At 50.6% G+C, this 25,534-nt stretch overlaps 9 protein-coding genes across 9 annotated transcripts; 5 read left to right on the top strand and 4 right to left on the bottom strand.

Annotated features, from left to right (window-relative positions):
• Nucleotides 1-1,375: 1,375 nt before the first annotated feature.
• Nucleotides 1,376-3,082, top strand: UHO2_01429 (uncharacterized protein; the record flags this gene model as incomplete). Its single annotated transcript, XM_041553896.1, has 1 exon — nucleotides 1,376-3,082. The coding sequence occupies one exon, from the start codon at nucleotides 1,376-1,378 to the stop codon at nucleotides 3,080-3,082; it is 1,707 nt and encodes a 568-aa protein (XP_041409830.1).
• Nucleotides 3,083-3,628: 546 nt separating this feature from the next.
• UHO2_01428 (uncharacterized protein) lies at nucleotides 3,629-6,931 on the top strand (the record flags this gene model as incomplete). The annotated part of the gene is made up of 1 exon (XM_041553895.1): nucleotides 3,629-6,931. The coding sequence occupies one exon, from the start codon at nucleotides 3,629-3,631 to the stop codon at nucleotides 6,929-6,931; it is 3,303 nt and encodes a 1,100-aa protein (XP_041409829.1).
• A 122-nt stretch (nucleotides 6,932-7,053) lies between these two features.
• Nucleotides 7,054-7,881, bottom strand: UHO2_01427 (uncharacterized protein; the record flags this gene model as incomplete). Its single annotated transcript, XM_041553894.1, has 1 exon — nucleotides 7,054-7,881. One exon carries the CDS (start codon nucleotides 7,879-7,881, stop codon nucleotides 7,054-7,056), a length of 828 nt encoding a protein of 275 aa, XP_041409828.1.
• Nucleotides 7,882-8,579: 698 nt separating this feature from the next.
• On the top strand, nucleotides 8,580-9,554 carry UHO2_01426 (uncharacterized protein; the record flags this gene model as incomplete). Its single annotated transcript, XM_041553893.1, has 3 exons — nucleotides 8,580-8,988; nucleotides 9,070-9,152; nucleotides 9,243-9,554. 3 exons carry the CDS (start codon nucleotides 8,580-8,582, stop codon nucleotides 9,552-9,554), a joined length of 804 nt encoding a protein of 267 aa, XP_041409827.1.
• A 501-nt stretch (nucleotides 9,555-10,055) lies between these two features.
• On the bottom strand, nucleotides 10,056-10,988 carry UHO2_01425 (putative CUP5 - Proteolipid subunit of the vacuolar H(+)-ATPase V0 sector; the record flags this gene model as incomplete). Its single annotated transcript, XM_041553892.1, has 3 exons — nucleotides 10,056-10,477; nucleotides 10,598-10,625; nucleotides 10,926-10,988. 3 exons carry the CDS (start codon nucleotides 10,986-10,988, stop codon nucleotides 10,056-10,058), a joined length of 513 nt encoding a protein of 170 aa, XP_041409826.1.
• A 733-nt stretch (nucleotides 10,989-11,721) lies between these two features.
• On the bottom strand, nucleotides 11,722-14,561 carry UHO2_01424 (uncharacterized protein; the record flags this gene model as incomplete). Its single annotated transcript, XM_041553891.1, has 2 exons — nucleotides 11,722-14,059; nucleotides 14,176-14,561. The coding sequence occupies 2 exons, from the start codon at nucleotides 14,559-14,561 to the stop codon at nucleotides 11,722-11,724; spliced, it is 2,724 nt and encodes a 907-aa protein (XP_041409825.1).
• A 3,062-nt stretch (nucleotides 14,562-17,623) lies between these two features.
• UHO2_01423 (putative MSP1 - intra-mitochondrial sorting protein) lies at nucleotides 17,624-18,817 on the bottom strand (the record flags this gene model as incomplete). Its single annotated transcript, XM_041553890.1, has 1 exon — nucleotides 17,624-18,817. One exon carries the CDS (start codon nucleotides 18,815-18,817, stop codon nucleotides 17,624-17,626), a length of 1,194 nt encoding a protein of 397 aa, XP_041409824.1.
• Nucleotides 18,818-19,381: 564 nt separating this feature from the next.
• UHO2_01422 (uncharacterized protein) lies at nucleotides 19,382-20,284 on the top strand (the record flags this gene model as incomplete). The annotated part of the gene is made up of 2 exons (XM_041553889.1): nucleotides 19,382-19,542; nucleotides 19,765-20,284. 2 exons carry the CDS (start codon nucleotides 19,382-19,384, stop codon nucleotides 20,282-20,284), a joined length of 681 nt encoding a protein of 226 aa, XP_041409823.1.
• A 4,199-nt stretch (nucleotides 20,285-24,483) lies between these two features.
• Nucleotides 24,484-25,348, top strand: UHO2_01421 (putative PUP3 - 20S proteasome subunit beta3; the record flags this gene model as incomplete). Its single annotated transcript, XM_041553888.1, has 3 exons — nucleotides 24,484-24,954; nucleotides 25,050-25,144; nucleotides 25,300-25,348. 3 exons carry the CDS (start codon nucleotides 24,484-24,486, stop codon nucleotides 25,346-25,348), a joined length of 615 nt encoding a protein of 204 aa, XP_041409822.1.
• Nucleotides 25,349-25,534: the final 186 nt, after the last annotated feature.

Raw genomic sequence — 25,534 nt, 5'->3', positions numbered from 1 at the left:
AGATTGTGATGGTGATCGTTCGAACGGAAGGTGATGGAACAAAGGGAAAGATGCAACAGCCGTCAGCGTGGCGTGAGAGAAAGAAAGCAAGGTTTAAGCGTGGGAAAGGTCTCTTCAGAAGCGCCGAGGAGTGATGTACAGTACTGTATTGTATGAATGGATGAATGGAAGCGAGAACCATGCGTCTGTAAAAGGGTTTGCGAAGGTTTCAGATAGTCAAGAGGGCGCGGGAGTTCTGCTGTAGCAACAACGAGAATGCGAGCTCGGTTACAATAAGCGTACTTTGTGCATCAGCAATTGGAGTCACTTTTACCGCCGATACGGACCAAGCAGCAGGCGCACCGGGTCAACTGTAGCAATCAGCGAAAATAATGCGGAGAAGTCTTGATTTCTCGTCGATCCTTTTTTTTTTTCTTTTTTTTTTTTTTTCTTTTTTTTTTCTCCCTTTTTTCCTTCTCTTTTCTACGCTTCAAACACCCCTTTCTTCGCAAGAGACCAGAACCGTGCGTAGCATAAGAAGAGTGCGGCAGATCATTGCGCGAACTTACAAAATGGGTTCACGGTAGTTGTTCCGCCTGACCTTTATTTTATTTTATTTATTTATTTATTTATTTTGCCGAAGTTGAGCTCTTCTCGGATTTGAGCGAGGCCCCTCGTTCTCGTGTAACGTCAACGGGGTGAGGGTGCGAGCCCTCTCACGTTCAACAATCACTTTTTTTTTTTTTTTTTTTTTGGTCTCGTATACGGTTTGTCTCGGCCCCGAATCCAGCCCTGTGCGAATGCAAAGCCGTTGGAAGTCACCGGTCATCATCCTTCCGAAGCGACTATACGGCAACGACCGATTTCGACGTACACGATGGCTTCGCCACTAATGGAAAACCGAGCCGCTGCTCCTTGTTTGTCGGCGACGCCTTCGGCAAGAGCTCAGTCGTTTAGGCTGCATTCGTTGGCGACATGAACAAGGACAAGGCAGCCAGCACTAGAACAATCCAGTTTTTTTGGGTGGATCGGAAGGAGAAGGGAAGGACTATGCCCGATGATCGGGCTGGCCCGCTTCGCCCCGATTTGATGCTGACCAACGCCCCTGACGCTTTTCATCCACCAGCTGCTGTCGCGATCTATGCAATTTGACTCGGTCAGGGTCCAGCCGGTCCGTTCAGATCGACGACAGCAGGCTCGTGTGGAGAAACACCAACCATATCATCACCGACAGTCGTAAGGAATCTCTTATTGCACGCCATCGCCACGACGCTTTCCTTTCCAACGAACGACCCACAAAAGCGCTTTTCGATTACTTGCGCATCCCTGGGCTGTTGCGCGAATTGCAACTGCGCGCAAGCCCTAGCAGGCCGTCTAAGCCATATCCTCGCTTCCCATGCGTCCGCTTCGAGGTGAGGAGCAAGGTCTCCTCGCTCGATCCCACGATGGTCTCTCCACGCCGCTGTGGACGCCGACGCACGAAGATGGGCCTGCAGAGCTTCTCATCAAGACCGGTGTCGAAAGTGCTCCTGCTTGGAATCAGATGACATCAAGGCAACGCACATTGGTGTACGTCACTTTTGGCCTGCTTGGTATGGGCGTCTTGCTACCCTTCAACTCGCTCATCACGCCAGCAGAGTACTTCAGGTCCTCCTTTGCACACACACCGTACGCCAATACATTCAGCAGCTGGATCACTGTCTCGTATAACGTTATCAGCATCCTTGCCGGCATCCACGCGACTGCAACTGGTGGTTTCGAGCGATGTAGCCCTCGCCGAAGGATTACGCTCTCTTGCGTCCTCATCATCGCTTCGGTCTTCTGCTTTGCTCTCTCGACTAGATTCGGAGACTTCACAAATCGATCTGAACACCACGATGACGGCTCAACAGTCAAGCCCAGCAACACCTACTTCTATTTCACTTTGTTCGTCGGCGGCTTGCTATCGAGCGCATGCGCTTACCTACAGAACAGTGTGGTCTCGCTCAGTACTGCATTTGGTGCAGGTGGCTCCTTCATGGGCTCAATGCTTGCCGGTCAAGGTGCGGTGGGTGTGGGAATCAGCATCTTTGGCTTCGCTTCTGCTTGGTCGCAGCAGTCCGGTGCTGAGCCTGATCAAGGTGCTTCCGCTATGGACGAAACAGCACAAGGAAGCGCCCAAAGCATTGCTCGCGCTGCCACCCTCTTCTTTGGCATGAATACGCTTCTCATGATGGGAGTCCTTGCGGCATTCCTCTGGCTCGTCAACACGCCGTTATATACACAAGTGATGGCCAAGCAGATCGCCACCATCGACAAGATCGAGGACGAACGTGACGACGATGATGATGTAGAAGACCGTCTCGCTGCATCAGACCCTCATATGACACAGAGCTGGCACTCGGTCAGATCGATCTCACATCCTGCTTACAGCTCTTGGCTCAAGAAAGTGCCCGGCTTTTACCGATTGTCGCCGACAACAAGAGAGTCGTTGTTACGCATCTCGTTGGTACAATCCAAAGTCAAATGGGACTGCGCTGCGGTTGCATTTGTCTTTGTTGTCACACTCAGCATCTTTCCCGCACTCACCTCTTCGGTGCAGAGTGTCTACACCGGTGCGACAAAATCAGGGTCGAGTCCAGTCGACTTGACTTCACCACAGCTCTTCGTGCCATTCCACTTTTTCCTTTTCAACCTCTCAGATTTGCTAGGCCGAACACTGCCAAGTGTGGTACCAGCAGCATTGATACGAAAGGCAAAGGCACTGTTCTTGCTCTCACTGTTGCGATCGCTCTTCGTTCCGCTCTTCATGGCGTGCAATGTAGTGTCGACGAGTCAAAGGACAGGTCCGATCAGCAGAGCTAGCAACGGTGGGCGGCCAGATGGATGGCTCGCCGGGCTGATGCAGTCGAACGATGCTCCTTTCTTCGGGTTGATGTTGCTGCTCGGCTTCTCGAATGGACTTGTTAGCACATGCATCATGATCTCGGGTCCATCGAGAAGTAAGCTCGTCAACTCCAAGGGTGCCAGTGAGGGCCCTTTGGCGGCGACATTGCTTTCCTTCTGGTTGTGTGTTGGTCTGGCTATTGGAAGCGGGTTGAGTTTCCTCACTGTCAAGTCATAGATCGACTCTCTACATTACCTTCTCCTAGAGTGAACCCACTTCCGTCTCCAGGTCAGGACTTTCCGTACGTTAGATTTCATACATTGCAATTCAGCATCATTTGGCACCGATCTCAGTACAGAATGCGCTGACGCTAGTGTCCCACTAACGATGAGGGAAGAGCATCCTGAGATCGCCGTGGAGCACGTTCCGAAGGCGAAATTGCCGGCTTCTCCACGCTGACGCGCGCACGGTCCTGTATGAGAATTGGATGAGCCGAGAGGCTGTGTGTGGGAAATCGAGGTTGTAACTCCACTTTCGTTGGCTCTCCGCAGCTTGAGCTCGATTCAGGCACACACATCAGACTTGACAGCTCTTAGCAGATCCTCCTGAACCCTTTCCTTTCCTTCTCACATACCACCCATCCGTCTGCAATCCGCATATCCTTCCGCCTTTCTGATCACATCAGACCAGGGCAAAGGCATTCCCACCCTTCTCACCGTCCACAGAAGGAGCACTCCTCATCGGTCACCACTTCCTGGCTGAGTCCAGATCGCACTCACCAACATGACGGACGCTCACCAATCACCTTTGTTGCTGCTGCCTCTCAAAACGACAGAAGAAGTCGACCTGGGCTCAGCAGTCAAGTCGCTCATCTCTAACAGCTATGGTGAAGATCCAAAGAAGTACTCGGAACAAACCTCTACACTCAATCGTGCTCGTCAAGATGCCGTGCGAGGTGCAGCATCCGATGCAACAGGTCGTGATCTACTCTTCAAGTGGTTCCACATGCTCGAGATGCTCGAGCTGCGCTTCCCTGAACTCCGTGTTCCGTTCCTATGGAAGGATGCTTTCACGCAAAAAGCCATCTCACAGTCCAGCTTGGCTTACGAGAAAGCAAGTATCATCTTCAACATCGCTGCTACGCTCTCCTCGCTCGCATCCTCCCAGCCACGTATGTCGGGGAACGCTGACGGTCTCAAACGTGCCTACACTGCGCTGAGACAGGCAGCTGGAATGCTGAGCTACATCAACGAAAACTTTCTCCACGCACCAAGTACGGACATGAGCAAGGACGTCGTCAAGTGTCTCGTTGGCATCACACTCGCTCAAGCCTCCGAGATATTCCTGGAAAAGACGATCGAAGAGAAAAAGGCACTCGGTCTCATCTCCAAGCTCGCGAGCCAGACCGCTGCTGCGTACACAGGACTGGTAGAGGACACGCGCGAGAACGTCACAAAGGGTGTTTTTGAACGATCTTGGAGTTACCTCGTTCAGACGAAAGCGAAGCACTTTACTTCAGTCATGCAGTACTACAGAGCGCTCGCAGATGATGCTGCTGGATCGCACGGTGCTTGTCTTGTGCGATTGACTGTGGCAGAGACGGTTGCAAAGGAGGCACGTAATCTTGTGAATACATTCAACGCTTCTGCTGGAGCTAGTACTACGTCGGAACGTCCTTCGTTGCCTACAGATGCTGGATCTGCGCTGGTCGCTATCGTCAATGCTCAAGTCACACGTTGCAGCGAACGTAAGGAAACGGCGGTCAAGGACAACGATCTTATCTATCATGATATTCTCCCATCCGAATCCTCGCTTCCTGCTGTCGACAAGCTCGTCGCTGCCAACCCAATTGCGATCCAAGAGATCTTTGCAGCTCCCGAAGTGCAGCGCGTTATCGGACCCGATCTCTTCCAGAATCTCGTACCGCTTGGCGTGCATGAGAAGGCATCACTGTATTCGGAGGAGAAGGCAAAGATCGCACGTGCTGAATCTGAGCGTCATGATCTCGCAACAGGCGAGCTACAGGCTTCCCTCGATTATCTAGACTTGCCTGCAAGTCTCAAAAAGTACCGTGCACTAGCACAGGGTAGCGGTAGCAGTGCAATGCTGGACTCGCTCGCCGACCCTGGAGCAGAAGTTATGCGTTGGTCAAGCGAGGAAGCAGAAGGAGGGGGTGGCAGAGGTGCTGACGGTCTAGGTGTCGGAGCAGCTGGTGTTGACTCTGCGCTGCAAAAGATCGAGAATATGAAGTCGCAAGCAAAGAACGATATCGATGCAGCGCTTACCGCACTGGATGACGAGAATCGAGAGTGCGAGAAGCAACGTGTTCGATTTGGTCACAAGTGGAATCAAGATCCCGCCGGACTTCATACCAAGGACATGCGCACCAGCTTGAAGGAGAACAGGGAAGCTATGCTTCAAGCTTCACTGAACGATGCGCAGATTGGGGAGCTGTGGAGGTCGATCCGCGAAGATGTGCAGTTGCTGGTCTCGGGCAGAGAGGCGCTGGAAGCTGCTTTTGCTGCAGCGCTTACTGGTCAGACGGGATTGTATGGAGGATCGAACAATCAGACTTCGCTGATCGATGTTTCGGCAGAGGAAGAGCAGGCTACGGAAAGCGAGATCGCTTCGGTCAAAGCTAAGCTGACACAGATCGACGAAGCACTTCTCAAACTCAATAAGATCAAGAAGGAGCGCAGCGAAGTTCTCGCCGATCTCAAGGAAAAGATTCAGACCGATGACATCTCGCAAGTACTCGTCCTCAACCGGCGGGCACAGAACGTTGACTCTTCCATCTTTGCGGCTGAACTGGAAAAGTTCAAGCCGCACCAGAACAGAATTGCTGTCAGCTTGCACCATCAACAAGCATTGCTTGCCGAGGTCGATGCTGCGTTCAAGGAGCTTTCCGAGCTTCCGGCTAGCAAGGCCGCTGGTGCGAAGTGGGACGAGAAGGAAAAAGCGAGGAACAGATTGGTTGCTAGATTGAGGAAGGCTAGGGATAGTAACGCCCAGGTGAGGGCAGGGGTTGCAAAGGGTTTACAGTTCTATGAAGAGTTGGAGGGGATTGTGAAGAAGCTTAGGGGTGATGTGAATCGGTATGTCGGGGAGAGGAAGGTGGAGAGGCAGAGATTGATGAGTGAGTTGGAGTGGGAGGAGAAAGGAAGTGCTGGTGCTGGAGATCGTTTAGCATCGAGCATGGCTGGGTTGAGTGGGTTGGGCGGTGCCAGCGGTGGACCCCCGCCGCCACCGGCTCCTCATCGACAGACGAGCTCCAACTATGGTGGTAGTGCGTATGGAGGCGGAACGCCGGGACCGTTGTCGCCCGGCCCTCCGCCTCCACCCTTGCCCGGAGTACAGAGTTCGCACTCTGGCTATCAGCAGCCATCTTACCAGAAGCATCAGCCTCCTCCTCCGCCGGCCGCAGCATCAACGCACGACCCTTACGCATCGATGTTCTCTAGCGGCCCGTTCGGGGACAGCCGCGCTTCGCCTGCTCCCCAGCCTCCCCCTCAGCAGCAGCAGCGAGGTTTAGCTTCTTACGGTGGTCAGCTGGGATATGGCGGAGACAGCATGGCAGGCCACCCTCCTCGAGCACCATCAGGTGGAGGAGGCGTAGGGTTGCCTCCACCGCCTCAGCAGTTCCAGGCTAGCTTCTCTCCTGCACCTGCCGCTGCTTCGTCTAGTCAGAGTCGATTCACCTCGCCTCCTCCGCCAGCATCGCAAGGGTATGGCCAGCAGCACGGCGGATACGGCTCCATGTCACCCGTTCCTTCTCAGCAGCAGCAGAGCTACGGTGGAGGATACGGTGGACGAGACTACGCGTCGCCTCCTCCCCAATCGCCGTCGCACTACAGCGCCCCGATTCCTCAACAGTCACAGCAGTACGGTGGATACGCTCCGCCGTCGTCACAACAGCAGCAGGTTGGACACGGTCAACCGCCTCAGCATCAAGGATATGGCGCGCCTCAGCAGCAAGGATATGCGCAGCAAGGCGCGGGTCGTGGACCTCCTCCGCCGCCACCGCCCCATCAGCAGCAGTATCATCAGCAGGGAGGTTATCAGGGGGGATATCAGCCGCCATACTGAAGTCAGCACTTGAGCAGGTGTAGGTGCTCGTTGTGAGAAGTAATCAAACGTGATTTATCAAGCACCAGCAATTGCGATGGCAACGAACAGCAGTGTGCATGAGTTGTAGCCTAGACACCGTTCTACGCCGATTTATGATCATACTTCAACCCATCCAAACCCAACAACTGGTTCTCTGACCTCCTGATCCAAGTCTCGGTCGCCAATATCACCCCAACTACCGCAGGGGTAAGACTGAACCAACCGGCATTACTAAAGTTACCAGCTCCAAATACCAACAACGGCAAGGGACAGCTCCCGATGAACACAAACCACAAGTACAACAATCTTGGATTGCTCAGCATATCAGCGAAAGCTTTTGAATCCGAATTGGTTGCTTCAGGTGGTTGATCTGCCCTTTCGTTGAGTTTGATATTGTTTCCTGTAGAATAGCGGAGTTCGGAGAGTGTGCCGATGAGGTAACCTGGAGCAGTGCCGAAGGGGTGTGAACGGTAGAAAGCGGGGTTACGGTCCGAGAGCTTGGCGATGAATGAATCATGGCCCATAAGAGAGAGGAGTTCGAAGGATGCTAGGTAGAGGAAGTACGATTGGATGCCGGCAAAGAGGAGGTAGATGGGGAAGGCGGGGAGGTAGGTGAGATGATCTTCGGTGCCAATGACGTGAACTCCGTGGTGGAAGAGGGTGAGATGGTTTTCGGGGTGAGTGCCTGCGATGTAGGATGGGATAGGGGTGAGGTAGGCGATGAAAACGAGAATGTTCATAAAGAGGAGGGATGCTCGGTAGAAGTAGTTGGATTTGTCGTTGGAAGCTTTTAGTTCGCGAAGGAGTGATTCTTGTTCTTCGGTGGGGATGGGGTCGGAGAGATCATCGTACTTGTCGAGCGTGTCTGCGTGCAGACCTTTGGGGGCAGCTGCATTGCTGCGGGACTGCAATCCTGATTTCGAGGACATGACCGCCAGGGTGCTTGATGGGGGCGGTGGCGGTGGTGGTGGTGGAGAGAGGGGAGGAGAGAGGGGAGAAGAGGAAAAGAAAGGAGTAAGAAGAAGTTGTGTGTCTCAGGGTCTCGGTTGTTGTGTGTGTTTTGGGAATCGCATTCGCCAGATCCGAAGGTGTTGTGGTTTGGCGGAAATCATTTTTTGTTGAAAATAGCAATCCAATATGATGATGTAAGGTAACATGAGACGATACGGGAGGGATCGGGCGAAGCCGATCTCATCAGAGATCGGATACAACATGGTCCCGCTCGTTGTCAAGCATCGTCATGAAGGAGGATACACCCACATTCGGCATGTACCATCCAATTGTATATATATCTCACTGGGAGCGCTAGGCTCTCACCATGCTTCTCAGTCAATTGAGTATATATGTTTCTGTCTTCTAACAGCAGTGACATAGTACTCAGACTCTCCCCGATCGCCAGTTATCGGGACCAAACTTCTTTATATTTCAACATTTTTGTGTGTGCTTTTCGGCATGACCGCGTCACGATGTTTTGCAGCAGTTTACCGATCTCGGCTTCTAACATACCTCCACGGCCAGAAATTCTCCAACGCACGGTCACAAACCAACACCTCATTCTTGTCACCACCTTACTCCACCCCATCACATCCGCAGCAGCATCTCTTGGCTGCTTTGTGTGACTTCAAGCATGTCTGATCCAGCAGCAGCAGGTGCAGTTGCAACCGACGCAACACCTAACCTTCTCCACGTCCAGTTCAAGGACCCCGAGTTCCTCTCTTACCTCTCACACCTCCAGTCCACAGGCCAAGTCGCTCCACCATCCGATGGCTCCAAAATCGACCCAAATCATCCTCTCACCGAACACAATGTCATGGCGTACTTTGCGACTTCACCATTCTTCGATCGAAGGAGTAACAATGAGCAGATTCGCATGCAAAACATTGCGAACGGCATACAGAACTTGACAGGTGGGATGGGAGCAAGACAAGAGGAGGAAGAGTTGAAGAGATTCACAGGGTTGGAATTCGTGCTGGTACATAGTAGAGCACCATTGTGTTTTGTTCTTCAGAAAAGATGGAGGACTTCTGCTACTGAAAGTAAGTGCCACACAAGCAAAGGAACATGGACGAACGAGCTGAATGGAGAGCTGACATTAAATTCGTTCCGGATCTCAACAGCAACTCCCCTAGCGGCGTACTACATAATCAACGACTCAATATACCAAGCTCCAGACATGTACTCGATCCTGGCTACTCGACTGGTAGGTGCTTCTACTCGACTGCAGCATATCACTCCATGCCGACTTTGCTGACCCTGTTCATCCCTCTTCCGTCGCCCTTCGATATATTAGCAATCGACAGTCTACGGCCTCAAATCATCCCTTTCAGCACAACGTCGTGCTCGACCCTCTTTTGATCCTCGACGTGGTCATCACGGCAGATTTATTGTTCCTGATCCACCAACAGACTCTGCAACCTCTGGTGCGGGAAAGAATGGCAACAGCGCTACTCTCACACAGGAAGATGAAGAAGAGGAGGAAGAGGACGGTGCAGAAGCGCAGGGAGAGGACGATGAGATGGAATTCGAGGATGTAGCTGGGAACGACGCTCCACCAACATCAGCGGCGGGTGCACCACAGGTCAAGAGAGCACGATTCCATTAGAACTCGCAGCTACAGCTTCTTCTAGCCTTTCAGATTCGTCTCATTGTCATTCGTCACATTTGTATTTCTATCACACGCTGCAGTGCGTCACATGAATCAAATATACCCGCGCAACAACAGCGTTACAAGCCTTCAAACCTATCTGACAGACCGACGTCACATGATGGAGCGAATGCAGAAACAGAGCTCTGCAAAGAATTGATTCAGAAATGCGGTGTATATTCGTTGTGTTCGTTGAGAAGCGAAAGAAGGAAAAGAGAAGAATGAGGAGGTATGAGGGGAAGAGTTTGATTACACATCCAAAGTTGCGCCAGCGAACAACCTTCGAATCGACTTTCGACTGCCGAAGAATCGGTGTGATGAGAGCTTTCGGAAGGATCGTCAATGCAATCTACAATGCGCCTATGTCAATCCATGCGTTGTATAAAGATAAGGCTGCCCGAGCAAGAGGGCCTGATCTGGCCAGCGTGCGTTTGTCATTGATTGTTGGTCGTGAGGCTCTTACTTGAGCATGCATCCCAAGGGGTCGTCTTGCGAACGAGTGTTAAGGATAAGTGCAACGATCAAACCGTAAAGACCCAAAACCTCGGCGAAAATGAGGATTAAGATCATACCGATGAACAATCTGGGCTGCTGAGCGGTACCACGAACACCGGCGTCACCGACGATACCAATGGCGAAACCAGCGGCCAAACCGGCAAGACCGACCGAGAGACCGGCACCGAGCTGAATGAAACCAGCGTAAAGAGACATGGGTGTCTTGATGTCACCGGAGATGAGCACACTGACGACAAGACCGTAAATGGCAATAATACCAGCCATAATGACGGGAATAACACACTTGATCAAGAGATCGGGACGGAGGACACCCATGGCTGAGATACCGACACCGGACTTGGAGGTTCCGTACGAGGCACCGAGACCTGCAAATTTGGACCCAAAGGGTTGTGTGAACGATGCGTGAATTGAGAAGAGAATGAGGAAGAACGTCAGCAATCGATGTAAGACGTTGTTCGCGGCCGAAAAGGGTTTCAAGTACGTACAAGTGAAGACGATGGCAGCAGTGCATCCCTATTGTTGGTCGAAATAGAACGTGGAAAGGCGATGAGGATGATCAGTCAATGCTGTTCCGTCGAAAGAGGTGATTGATCCTGAACAAACCTAGTGTGCAACTTCTCTGCTTCGAGTAAGGCTTCCCAAATTGCACGCAACTACTGAATCCTGCTGCTTGCTCTTCAAGGTTCAGAGGCTCGAAGCACTTCCTGGTAGCAAATATATGCAAAGATCCTTCTGACTGTCGAGCTTGATTGAGCAGGAGGCTGGTGATTCAGATGCGTGGCGGAGATTTGCTGGTCATTGAATGACACTTACCATAGCGCCAAAGAATGGGGCGTAAACAGGGCAAAGCTCCGTGTTGATCTTGGATGGATCCATCTTGTTTGTTGTATATGAAGGTAGTGGCGGTGCGGTAAAAGGTGTCAGGAAAAGACGGTGAAGAAGAAGCGGTGGTGGAGAAAGAAGGAAAGGTGGAGATGATGATGACGATGCTGAGTGCAGAAAGTGGAATTGAGAGAGCGTACGCGTGTGTGTGTGTGTGTGTGTGTGTGTGCGTGGACTGGCTGAGACTGAGACTGCGACTGAGAGACAGAAAGACAATGTTGGCGAATTCCCAAGATGGACAACGGAATTCCCCAAGAAGCGGCGCAGGAGCCACCTTCCCTGACCAAAGCATCCTCTTCAGCTGTCAGACTCTCTCAGAAAGAGGGTTCGTTCGCAGCGCTTGGCTGTCTCCTGCCCCTAGCCTTGGCAGTGGTTCAAATTCAATTTTCTTTGTGTGTTCACCAGGCTGAGAGGCGCGCTGTGTTGGCTGTTTGCTTTGCTCAGGAAGATGGATCGAGAATACAATTTCACAAGTATCGATCACGACGACTTTTGTATTTGCATTTCAAAAACAAGGGGCTTTTTGCAGACCATTGTGCGTGATATCGGTGTAACAAATGCTTTCTTTTGTCAAACATCCTTCAATACCTTGGTCAAGGTATGCTGACATTGAGGTTTCACACGTCTAACACAGCAATGCGGAACGATTCAAGGATTGCAATGGTATTTTGATAACAGTTGCATAATAGAGATCGACTCATGCAGAATCATGAAGGGCGACACGGTGCTACTTCCTGCTGTTGGCAGTGCTAGGACGCGTTGCCATGCGTACTCGCATCTCCTGGTCCTCTTGTTTTAGGATTTCGTCTGGCTCACCACTGCCCCAAACAGGAGGCGCGGTCCACGGTGTGGACGTCACCCCGATATCCAGTCCAACCGATGCATCTCCTGCTGTATCTGGTTGCGATTGTGCTGATCCTCGCAGCGCCGCACCGGAACGCGAACGATGTAGCACCCAGTCCTCGCCATCAGCGGCGATCACCTCGTCCGGCAATTCGCGTCCGGCATCCTTCTTCGAAACCAAAGGTCTGGTTGACAAAGGTGTGGAAGGCGACCACATGGTTGCTGGAGTGACAGGACTATCCGCCCACTCGCTTTGGCGGCTGAAACGGCTGGGAGTATACAAAATGCTATCCAGCATGTGCGGTGTATAGATGTCCTGCTCAGAAATATCGGACTTGCTCGGTGAAGATCGTGTTGCCTTGCAGGGGCGCTCTACACGGTAGTACTCTTCTACCGCAGGATCCTCAACAATGGTGCTGACGGTCTGCTCGACCATTACACCACCACCGTTGCTGGCTTTGCTGCCCTTGCTGGTTGACGAGCTTGAGGCTGAGCTGCGGAAAGAGCGCTGTCTGTGCGGCTCATGCGCGAACTTGGTGGGCGAAGAAGACGATGCCTGCAAGTCCTGTGTCGTGCTCGAAGTTTTCGACCTGCAAAGCGACAAAGGCTGACCCTTAGGGCTTGGTGGATCATGGTCCACGCGAGGAGAATCGTGTTCGCCGTCAAGCTCCGCGTACGCATGCAAAGACGGCCGACCGAAACCCGACAGAGATCCAGATCTGCTGTCGCGTCCGCTAAGACTCGGCCGCATGCGATCCAGCCCAATGTCCTGGCTACGTCGATCCTCCCCGCTCGGCAGCTGAGTCAATGTCGACGTCGCCCATGCCTTGGCACCGCTGAGCCTCCTTCCAGCTCCAAATGATCCAGACTTAATGGAGGCATTATTGTTTTGCGCCAAGCTTTCACGCCTGCTTCCACCCGACCTACTGTTAGAAGCAGCGTTCAGATTAGACAGCACCGGCTCATACGTCCTGCTCAGAATGGCAAAGATGATGATGCTGGCTAGCACCACCGTCACCCAAACGACTACCAGCAGCGCAATCTGCAACGCCGACGCAAAGTCATTGGCCTCCCATGCCGAGTACCACGTTGTGATGAGCTTTCCGACAAAGACAACGAAGAAGAGGATGCACAGCATGAGCCCGACGAACTGCACCAGGAAATTCGTGTAGAATTTTTCGAGGTATCGCTTTTGCGAGTTCTGCTTGCTTGCTTGAGCCTGCGCTTGCGCTGGACGCTCGAAAGCCGAAGGTCGAACAGCTGGGAAGAAGCTGTTCGACGGCTGGTCTTGGTTTCGAAGCTCTTGTTGGGTGAAGTACATTGACGCAGTTTGAGCTTCGATTGTGTCGACATCGTCGTTGTCTGGGCCGGTAGGGCGTGCGGTAGGCATCAGGTTGCCGTTGGCGTTGCTCTGGCTAGCCGAACGCTTGATTCCAGCCCCGCCAGATACAAGCGTTGCACTGTCGGAGACAGCAGACGAGATGGAGAACGATCGCGGCGGTGCCTGGACTGACAGCAGATTGGGAGTGGTGGGACTGGTAGCCGTCTGCTTCTCGATGTCGACTTCACCATGACCTTGAGTGTCTTCAGATACGACAATGTTGGCGAAGATGTCCCTTGGACGACGCAGTTGCCCATTCTTACCATTCTGTCCAGCGCCTGATTCGCTGAAGGAGCAGTTTTGCGTGAAGGACTTGAATGTCGCCAGCTGAGCCCGCAGCGTAGTGATCAGCGAGCCACCAGCAAGACAGTAGCAGATGAAAAGCAAACAGACCCATGACTCCCACACCGCCATGCAGATCGAAATGTAATAAGCAGCATCAAGGACCTTGAACCAAATATGCTGCGCTTCAAGCAACATCTCCCTCGAAAGAGTCGCTCCGGCTGGAATAGCGTCTGACCAGCGATGATAGTGTTCAAAGGCGATGGTGAAGCGATGTTGCGTAAAGGCAGCAGGAACCACGATGCTGACGATCTGAATGACCGGAATGCAGAAAACAAAGACATTGACGACGGAAGGCGTGATACCCATACAAAGTGCCCTACTTTGCGGTTTGCCCGGCTGTGGCGAGACGAAGCTGAGCGCGTCGGGTCGAGCATAGACAATACCGACGGTAGTGCACCAAGCTCCAAGGATGAGGGGGAGCCATGTCAAGCCGATCCAGAGAATGATGTACTTGGGTGATTGGCCATATTGATACCAAGCCATCACTTCCCAGCACCTGCGTCGATCATGACAATGTAAGAGAGAGAGAGAGAGAGAGAGAGAGAGAGAGAGAGGCGGAATCTAGCTGTCAGCAACCGGTGTCGAGATACGCCTCAAGCGGTGACAACTTACAGAGCGATGAGGAGGATAACAAAGATGCTCTCAATGGCAACGAAGGCCGTAATAGCGTTTGGCACAATCAGCGAACCATTGCTCCTGACAACGAGACGGAAAAGCCAGAAGGACTTCTGGTAGAATCGTCGAATGACGATGAGGAAAATCCAGATGCCAATGACTGCCGCGAGCACTGAAAGCACCTTGAGCTGAATAAAGGTGCTGTTACGCAAGACAGGGTAGAAGAGTACGCGGACGAATTGCTTCAGTGAGCCCACTGGATCCTCGTCTTGTGTAAAGTCGGGAAACCAGGCGCGACCTTCCACGTTGTTGATGGTAGAGAAGACGCTCTTTGGCGGTGGCGGTGGGAGACCGAACTGGATATTGAGAGTCGCGTACGACATGCTGATTGTCTTTGACCACTATACTCTATATTGAGGCCATGCCGAGCTGTCGGCGATGATCAAGTTGCGATCTGGTCTTCAATGCCTCCCAAAGAGGATGAGTAAGGTCGAATCACTTGTCTGACCTGAGAATTGTCGAGGACTCAAGATCAATGATGCTGCTAAAAAGAGCAGTTGCAGCGGGAACAACGTGTAACTGATGTTCAGCAGCTGGCGAAGGACACTGGGTGAAGGAAAGCTGATTGCATGCGGCAACCAGGTGATGGTGGATCTTTTAAATGATACGACCCTCGAACGCCGCGAGACCAAGGGTATAAGGATAGTTCAGGACGGTTATTCTCGAGAGAACAGAGCGTGGCTAAAGGAAAAGGCCGTGTAAGGCTTTAGGCGCTTGTCTTGTGCTTCAGACCCAGGAGCAGTGAGAGGGTGCAGACCACGAGCGATTGTTGTGTACCTGGCAAAGAAAGGGATAAGTAGGCAAGAAGATGAGGCGTCGAGGACGAGCAAGAAGGCTTCAGTGCAACATCTGCTCGCCTGATGACATGCTTGTTGCTGGGCGCCTATTGATGCATGTGCAGCATGCTTATGGAGAAGGGTTGCACGACAAGACGGTGAGAGCTGAAGTTTTAACTTGTTGAAGAGGCCCGTATCTGCATCACGTAGAAGCGAGGAGATCGAAGGGTCCCACAGGTCAACCAGGATTCGAACTGCTTTAGCTGCCTTGTGCTACAGCTGTTGCTCTCGATTCATTGGAACAAGATCCTTGAATTCCGGTTCGGTCAGGGCAGAAGCCTGATGAGGAAGGATTAGGGCGAGCAGGGCACATGAGAAGAGCGGAAGGTAGTGTGGCAGACCAGCTGCTCTCTTGATTGCCGGCGGGGAAAGGATCCGCAGCAAAGCGGGGCAAGCGATTGGAGGAGAGGGGGATGAGGGGCAAGCTCTAAGCGAGACGCAAATCGTCAAGGCAGACGAGAGCAAGCGAAGCTCTCCTCTCAGAAGTGGCAAACCGCGCTTAAGAAAGACTGTCAACCTTGAGCGTTCGGATGGCGAAACCCGAAAGCCTAAGCCAAAGTTTGCTTACATAGAGTTGATGGATCTCTCTTTCCTCCACTGTTTATCGTATTCTCGTCTATTGTCTGATTGTCTGCCATGCTTCTACGCCGCAGCTGTGCTTACGTCGTCTTGCTCCTGTTGCTCGCTACTGCTCGCTACACTACACAATATTCGAGAAGCCTTGCAAGCGAGTCATCCGACCATCGACGTGATAGCTGAATCTCAAACGGAATGGCTTCCATGTTCGTGATCATATCGTGGAAGCGATCTTGACCGCGGACAAGTCTTGGAGAGGATCGGAAGTCGGTGTCTCGCTTTGCAAGATAGCCACTCGTCGATAGATCATGTTGCTGTGCTCTTGGGGTGAGAACCTGGCTTAAATCTTACTGACCAGGTCGACAGTCGGTAGCGAAGGCGAAAGCTTCTGTCACCATCAGTCTCACTGCGGCTGCTGGTCGGCAGCACCTGCAACCTGAAAAGTTGCATCCGGTCAAGCGATCATGCACATCTTAAGCGCGGTACAGTAGCGTGGGACGACAAGGGTTCTCAACGAAGCGCCAATCGGAAATCAGATCCTCAAACTAGACCATATTCCATCGTCCCGTTCCGAGCTTGAAATGCCCTGGCAAGGCGAGGCAGGTAAAGGTGCGATGGCGAGATAGTTCCAACCCCAGCTTCTTCACCATGCCCGAACAAAGAAAAAAGAAAAGAAAAACGTTAGATGCCGTTCTTTGACAGTCGGCTGGATGAGCGGCACTTGTGAAACAATGGCAGTAACTGTCTAATGAGATCTATCGAATTCACATCTGCACCCCGCAGTTCTTTTCATCGAACCTTTTTTGAATGGATGTCTCTGCTGGCTTTCGAATCCCGAAGACGTCGTCCAACAGATCTCAACCTTTCCTGTCACTCTGGAGCCCATCTGTGTCAGCTCCCGGAATGATGGTTCTGACGAGCAAGATGCGCCCTGCTTCCGAGACTCGCTGACCGACATCGCCGTCCGCAGTGACAGCACGGATGACTGAGTACATGTATGTACCTACGCTCGTTGCTTGTTTGTGGCTGCAGAACATGTGTGTTGGTTGGTGGCGTATTGCAAGCGAAAAGTACGCCAACAGAAGGAAAATGCCCCTTCTGCACGTTCCATCGTCGACCGTTGTAAAGCCACACACCGCTGCTTTCTTCGAAACGAACGTCTGTCGGTCGATCGATCTTAACGTATGCCCATCGGTCGCTGGCTCAACACTGAGTGATCACGCTATCGCGCAGCTACTCAGATCTCAGAATGCCCTCTTGATCACTTGCCGAGTTGAGCTGCAGGCAAGTTTCTCTCTGCAGTATATTCGCACCCCGCATACTCGACTGCTTCAACGCCTTCTGCTGTGCCCTTCTATGCAATAAGAGGAGACGCTTAAGCGTCTGCATTTGCTCGAACCGAGCCTCATGGTGTGTGAACATCTGAATGCACGGTTCGGCGCCGTGCCAATCAATTGCTGGTCATATGCTTAATTAAGATCTGGTCGCTTAGAAGGATCAGCACTGTTCCAGCATCTGTCAGAGCTTTATTTGCCTTGCCGCCGTGAAAAGATCCATGCTCGGATGTGGGGTCTCACGATGCTTGAGTGTGGGTATCGTGATACCAGCGCAGCACGTCCTACGCTTTTCGAGTCGGCGACACCACGATGACTTCTGAAGAATGTGGTGTGAGGCGCTGGTTGTGGTATTGCTGTTGCTAGTGTCTGGTAAAAGTACAAATCTGTCAACGACGATATCGGACCGATAGATCCTCCAAGGCTGCAGCTCGCCTCAAACTCGATATCCCTGCGAACGCGGTTTCTATCTATGTGGTTGCTGCTGCCGACGGTGTATTGTTGTCCCCTCATGAGGTTCCGCAGGTATCTCCTAGTGCGTGAAAACATTCGCAAGTCATCGCTTGCAAGTCAAGGTGCAGCGGTCCTTCACTCTCCATACGCCCGTCAAATGTTCATTGTGACCCGATTAGGCAACCTTCAATCCAACGGATCTTCATCGACGGCCATCGGCGCCGCCCTCGATCCATTGACAGGCGTTGCGGCCGAGTCAATGACGAAGAAGTCTTGGTTCCGGAGAGGTCTCGACTCGATCTTGGCCGCGGGTGTCGCTGCAGTCACAACGTCACCTTCCGAAGATGTCAATGTGCCATTAGGAGTAGCATCGGTGCTGGTCTTGGCACTCCCTGCTCCTACTCCAACAGCCGCGAGACGTCGTCTCTCTGCCACCGACTGTTTCCCTTGGCGAAGGAACTCGCGGACGGGCCTCATGGCTGCGTTCCTACACAACTCCTTCAGGTCGCTACCGCTGTAGCCTTCGGTGCGCTTGACGAGGTCGGAAATCGAGAAGTTGGGATCGAGCGGTGTTGCTGAAAGCATGAGGGAAAGGATCTTTTCACGTTGCGATGCGTTGGGAAGCGAAACAGCGTATCGCTTTGGCAATCGACGCAAGATGGCCGAGTCGATGTCGTTGGGCCGGTTGGTAGCGCCAAGCACCATAATACGGTCGGTCGAGGAAGTCAATCCATCCCACAATGTCATAAACTCGGCCTTCATCATACCAGTCACTTCGTGGTCACCAGTAGCGCGCTCACGAAGGAAGCTGTCGATCTCGTCGATGAAAATGATCGAGGGTTGCAGCTTGCGTGCCAAGCTGAATAGCGCAGCTACGAGCTTATTAGACTCGCCAAACCACTTGTTGGTCAAAGTTGAGACGTGCATGTTGATGAAGGTAGCATCGCTCTCTTTTGCCAATGCTTTCGCCAGCATGGTCTTACCCGTTCCTGGAGGCCCGTACAGCAAGACACCCTTGGGAGCGCCTAGCAATCCGCTCGCGTTGTCAAAGAGCTCTGGGTAGCAGAGCGGTGCGATGACGCTTTCCTGCAGTGATGAGATGATGCCGTCCAGACCACCGACCGAGTTGAAATCAACTGGAATGTCTTCGGGCAGAATGAGTTCTGCAGAGATCTGCTCTTCGTATTCGTTGAGCTCGAGATCCTTTCCACGCAGGCCTAGCTTACCCAGCTTGGCGTCGGAAATCTTCTTCGAGTCCTGTCGTTTCTGTCGATTTGGATCCAAGGATGACATGACGTATTTGAATGCGTAGTAGAAGGCGACCTGACTCATGGCGAAGACCGCCACATCGGTCATCATCTTTCGTGTGACCTCCTTCATTATGGAGGGTATGTGACTATGACGAGCGACTGCGATGTCCGAAGCTGGTTAGTGGTAGAAGTGGTGGCGATGAAGAGGACGTGTTCGAGATTGTAGGAAGAAAGAAGTGGGAGCAGTTGGTGATGTACCAAAATCACCTTTTTTTTTTTTTTTTTTTTTTTTTTGGCATTGCCGATGAGTTGAAGATGCGTCGGCATCTCAAGCAAAATGCATGTGTTACGGCCAAGACACTGAGGTACAGGAGGCTTACTTAAGCAAGAAGCACAATGAGGTACATGATTGTTGTCATGGCAACAGCTCAGTGGCACTCAGTATCATAGCAACACAGGAGTATGAATGAAGTGACATGTCCTGTCTTGGATAGAACTAGAGTGGCAAATGGAGTATATATATGTGTTTGTCATTTAGGTTCACACTATGAAAACTAAGCATTACATAGAACACATGGCTGTGGTAAAGGGAGTCTGATTGTGACCCCAATAATGCCAAGTATTAATTGTTATCTTCAATTGATTAAGAGTCTGAAGAAGCTATCACTGAGCTAACTGAAACTCATCAACAACAATGGTAGAAGACACTGAAATGAGGATCAAAGGAAGCAGAAAAGGCAAGAACACCCAGGTTCGGGTCAACAATGATGCCACAAATGAGAACAAGCCAGAGGCCATCGACAATGAAGCTGACAAAGACACTGATTCCAACTCCAACTTCAATGATGGCAACAAGTGATATAACTTTTGCACCCTAGCAAAGCTCCTCGAACCCATGCCAAAGCTCATGTCACACAGCTATTATAGCTGGAGTGCTCATGTGAAATCTTTCCTCTGATCTGTGCTCCATGTGATGAAACATCTTGAGGGAATGTATGACAAGAAGCCCCTGAAATGGAGCTGCTCCCTCGATGATGCTTTAATCAATGCTCTGTGTGGAACAATTGACACTACCAGAGAATACAATGTAAATTACCTCGTTCTAGATGTAATCAAGGAGTACCTTACTTTCAACCAAGTATGGAGAAAGATCGAAAATGGTCTCATGAATGAAGCCACCAAGACATCTCACAGACTTGCACTCATCTCACAGCTCAATGATACAAAGATGTTTCACTCAGATGCCAGAAAGCTAATTCAAGAGATCTGGTCCATACAGACTGAAAGTAGCCTCCTTGGAAAACCATTCACTGATGATACATTGTTCTTGGCTCTGCAGAAATGCATGATCTGGCATCTGGTGTATAAGGAGACAGTTGCCACTGTTCATCAAATCGATTTCAACACCCTCACCACTGCACTAAGCATCCAACAGACCACTGTTGAGAGCATCCCTGCACAAAAGATCGACCCCTGCCAAGCCAGTGCTTGGACCACCGGCAATGATGACCAAAGCAAATGGACTGGAGAGACTGAAGCTGAAGCCGACAATAGCCACACAATCCTGAAGAATGCAGGAAGATCATGCCAAATCTGATGCTGGATCTGCAAGCGACCGGGACATGGCATTAGTCAATGCAATGCTTCAGTTACCATTCCCAAAGACTCCCCCCTCACCAAACTTAAATAGGAAGTGTGGTGCTCCCTCACCCTCTCACAAGACCCCCCAAACACCAAGGAAACAGCTCATTGGATCTTGGATTTGGGGGCAAGTTATCACATGGTAAACAACTATAGCATGCTCATCCACCTGAGAACTTGCCGAAAGCAGATAATCACTGCTGGAAGCGAGGTTTTGGAAGCAGCAGCTATAGGAGATGCAAGCATATCAACAGATTACAGGGAAATCTCCCTCCAAAATGTACTATATGTGAAGCATCTTAATGTTAACCTTCTGTCAACGAATTCATTAACAGATGAAGGAGCACAAGTGACATTGGATGCAACTGGCGGCCAGATTGTTCTAACAAATGGCATGACACTTAAAATTGCAAAAAATCACAAGCAAGGACTTTTGGAGTTCCAAGGTGACACATGGCAAGAAAGCACGATGGTCACATCAGCATCACTGTTTGAAGGTGTTGATGAGGAGTTCGAGCATATTAAGAATGAACCAAAAGTTTCAAAGGAACAACTATGGCATGAGCATCTCGGACACCCAGGAAGAGACAAAGCCAGGACAATCACAAGTAAATTAAAGAATAAGCATACCATGCATCTGGATCCAAACACCACTCTGACATGTGAGCAGTGCATATGATCCAAGAGCACAAGTGCCTGGATGGGGCAAGGTAGTGGCGAAAGAGCTGTGGGGCCCCTGGATCTCATCCACATCAATCTAATAATAGACTCATCCCACATGATGGAGTATATGTGCACTCTGGTGCTAATCAACAATCATAGCAAGTATGTGTATGCACAGCCATTGGTGTGAAAGAGTCATGCATTCATGCAACTCAAAAGGATTGTTTCATTCCTGGAGACACAGATAGATCAGAAGCTAAAAGCGATCCGATCCGACCAAGGAACTGAATGGAAAAGCAATGATGCATTAGAATGGTCATTAGAAAAGGGCATAGAGTGGCAAACCACTGTGGGGTACAACAGCAAACAAAATGGGTGGGTGGAGAGAATGAACAGGACCCTTGGAGAGAAGATGAGAACATTGCTAATGCAGAGGAGACTGCCAAAGAGGTTTTGGCCATATGCAATCAGAGCTGTGGCATTCAAAATCAACCTTACTCCAAGCATTGATAATGAGTTCCCTTATCAAGCCATGTTCAGCAAGTCACTGGAGTGAGCTTTAAGACTCCTACAAGTGTTTGGTTGTCTGGCATGGGTAAATGTACCCAAAGTCAAACAGGACAACAAGAAACTGGACCAGCAAGCTGTCACATCCATTTTCTTGGGATACAGTCTAGAGAGAAAGGGCTGGCTATTCTACAGTCTGGACTATAATCCAAACATGTTCTGGAGCAATTCAGCAAAATTCATGGAATCAAAGTGCTGGTCAGACAGAACAGAGTGGCAACCAGTCGACACAAAGGCACCTCCAGCGATGATGACAGAAGAGAATTTTGAAGATCTAGGATATAACAAAGAAAATATATTTGATGAAACAGTTGAAGGGCCACTACAAGAATACATGGATATGGAGACAGATTTGGAAGAAAGGTTAAGCAGAGGAATGGCAGAGGTGATGGAACAAGGATCAATCGCTGAAACTCAGTTTGACAGTAAATTCTTTGGACTCATAGCGATGCAACCAGAATGGAGAAAGAACCTGGACCCAACCATACATGAAGCAATGAGTGGAGAAGACAGAAAACACTGGGAGGAGGCCATGCGAAAGGAGCTGGATGGATTAGAAGTGATGGGCACATGGGAGATCATTGACCCCCCAAAGGGTGCAAACACCATCAACATGCATTGGGTACTCAAGATCAAGACTGATGCAAACCTCATGCTGACAAAGTTCAAAGCCCAGCTTGTGGCACAAGGTTTCACCCAATGTGAGGGCATCAACTACACAGAGGTCTTTGCACCAGTAGCACCCATCCAATCCATTTGAGGGGTGATCACTGTTGCAGCAATACAAGATTGGGAAATAGACTCTATTGATGTAAAGCAAGCATACCTGAACTCTACTATACACCATGATGTATATCTAAAGCCCCCAGTAGGAATCAAGATACCACCCAGAAAAGTGTTGAAGGTAGTGAAAGGACTGTACAGTCTGAAACAATCAGGCTGAGAATGGAACATTGAGTTAGACTCACATCTCTGGACAATCAGATTTCATTGCATGCCAAGTGCACCATGCCTATACTCAAGAGGGACAGGCAACAAGATCATGATCATTACAGCATACATGGATGACATGCTGATAACATCACCCAGTCATGATGAAGTAGACTGCACCAAGTGAGAGATCATGGACAAATGGGAGATGCAAGACAATGGAAGGATCAAAGAATTTCTGGGTATCAAGATCACATGTGATAGAAAATGGAGGATGATATCTCTGGGTCTAACAGCATACATCAAAGAAATGGTGAACAAATGGTTAGGAGGAGCAAATGAGAAATCTTGGATACCCATGCTGAGCATAGTGAATGTCGCCAGAGGCAAGAGATGTGATCCTCAGCGAGCAAAGAAGTATCAAGAGTTGGTCAGCCAACTATTATGGGTCTCCAACACAGCCTGACCAGATATTGCCTTTGCCGTTGGCATATTGTCATGATACATGTCGATCCTGATCGACAGTGCATGGAAGGCAGCCATTCACATGGTAAAGTATCTGAACCAGATGAATGGATATCAGTTGCACTTAGGAGGGGAGACAAATGAGCACTTGGATACACTGGTAATGACGTATACCGATGCAAACTGGGCTTCCAACCCCACAAATGGATGAAGGAGTACTTCAGGGTCAATAACATATGTATATGGATGTCCAGTAAGCTGGAGGTCTCACATTCAAAAGTGTGTAGCATTGTCAGCAGTTGAAGCCAAGTTCGTTGCCACTTCTGAAGCAGTGAGAGAAGCATTGTTCTTTGCATACCTGCTCTGGGATTTGGAGATCATGAATGTTAGGCCCATACTATACACAGATAGCCAGGGGTGCATGCAGGTGAGTAAAGACCCAGCCAAACATTGGAAGTTAAAGCACATCAACACATGGTATCATTTCATCTGCAATCATGTGCAAGAGGGCAATGTGGCAATCAAACATGTCAGAACAGCAAACAACATTGCAGATGTCTTGACAAAACCTTTACAGGGTCTCAACACCTCATGATTGGCTAGGATGATAGGGCTGGAGATCCTGCCGAAAGGGGGAGTTGAAGATGTGTCAGCTTCTCAAGCAAAATGCATGTGTTACAGCCAAGACACTGAGGTACAGGAGGCTTACTTAAGCAAGAAGCACAATGAGGTACATGATTGTTGTCATGGCAACAGCTCAGTGGCACTCAGTATCATAGCAACACAGGAGTATGAATGAAGTGACATGTCCTGTCTTGGATAGAACTAGAGTGGCGAATGGAGTATATATATGTGTTTGTCATTTAGGTTCACACTATGAAAACTAAGCATTACATAGAACACACAGCTGTGGTAAAGGGAGTCTGATCGTGACCCCAATAATGCCGAGTATTAATTGTTATCTTCAATTCGATGTCACCGGCTCAGCAGATAGCAGCTTTCAACATGACGCGTGAAGCTGAGCTGGAAGGAAAGCAGGCCAATGATTTTCGAGGTAGTGTTAGGATTTGTCAATGACACATTCCGGAAAAGGCTGCCAAAGTGGAGTAAAAGCGGACAGAAAGAAGGTCGATCACCTTTGGGTTGTTGAGTGCAGCACAGACAGAGAGAGAGGGAGGGAGAGAGAGAGAGCGAATACGCAACGCAACGCAACGCGCAAGGACCCTCTCTCTAAAAGTCAAGCCATGAATTTGGTGTTGGTCCATTCGCCTTGTCGTTCTCGACATCTTCTCACCATTCACCACATCAACACGTCACCTTCTCTCCTCGTTCTCGTGTCTCGACATCCCAGCCTCACTCACAAAAGGCATCTCGAAGGATAATCCGATCAGTCGAGCTACACAGCCTGTTCCTGCATCGAAAGCACTCCAAGCTTGACTCCACCTGCACTTCTTGACGACTACAGCCCGGCACATTCCCTCGAACCTCACCTCAGTCCGTGACGCCCAAGTCAAAGCATAGACATCCAGCATGAGTATCATGGAGTACAACGGTGGTAGTGTGGTGGCGGCCAAGGGCAAGAACTGCGTCGTCATTGCCTCCGATCTTCGACTCGGTCAGCAAGCCATGACAGTTGCATGCAACTTTGACAAGGTGTTCCGTGTCACAGAAAAGACATACATCGGTCTTCCAGGCTTGGCGTCAGATGTCACAACGCTTCGAGAAAAGTTCCGATACCGTGTCAACATGTACAAAATGAAGGAGGAGCGAGACATTGAACCCGAGGTCTTTGCGCAGTTGGTCAGCTCGACGCTCTACGAGAGAAGATTTGGACCATACTTCATCGAACCAGTCATTGCAGGCATCAACTCCAAGAACGAACCCTTCATCGCAGCATCAGACGTCGTGGGATGCCTCAACTTTGCCAAAGACTTTGTTGTCAGCGGTACAGCAGGCGACAAGCTCTTTGGTATGGCTGAGGGTCTTTGGGAACCCGATCTTGTAAGTTGCCGATCATCACCATCCTGGTCTTTACTCAACCGTATCAATATTGACTGACTTTTTGACATTCCGCGACTTTCACTCTGCATCCACAGGGACCCGAGGAGCTCTTCGAGACAGTATCGCAAATCCTGCTCGGAGCGCTAGAGCGAGACGCATTATCAGGCTGGGGTGCCATTGTTCGCATTATGTGAGTGTTCATATCCATCTCGATTCATCTCGACTGCGCAGTCGGCACCGGCTCACTGTCCGGCAAAGATTGCAAGCTCAAAAAGGGGGGCGAAGTGCTGACCATCCTCTTGCATTATCATCTGATATGCTGCGCGAATTTTTCTCTCAAAACAGTACGCCAGAGAAAGTGATTGAAAGGACACTCAAGGCGAGAATGGACTAGAGTGTCAGATTGATACCATTGGTCCGTTTCGAGCCTATACTCTGCAGTTCCGGCTCCTTTTTTGTACTTGTCTTTTCTTAGCAATCATATTCTCATCGGGTCCTTTCTTGACGTGAATCTTTGCGGAGATCCTTTTGCATGTTTCTGCATCACAGCGGAGCCTGGCGATAGCCCAGCGTAAGACCT

The sequence above is a fragment of the Ustilago hordei genome (assembly GCF_900519145.1).
Source record: "Ustilago hordei strain Uho2 genome assembly, contig: UHO2_contig_02, whole genome shotgun sequence".
Lineage (NCBI taxonomy): Eukaryota > Fungi > Basidiomycota > Ustilaginomycetes > Ustilaginales > Ustilaginaceae > Ustilago > Ustilago hordei.
This window is presented reverse-complemented; position numbering and strand designations above follow the sequence as displayed.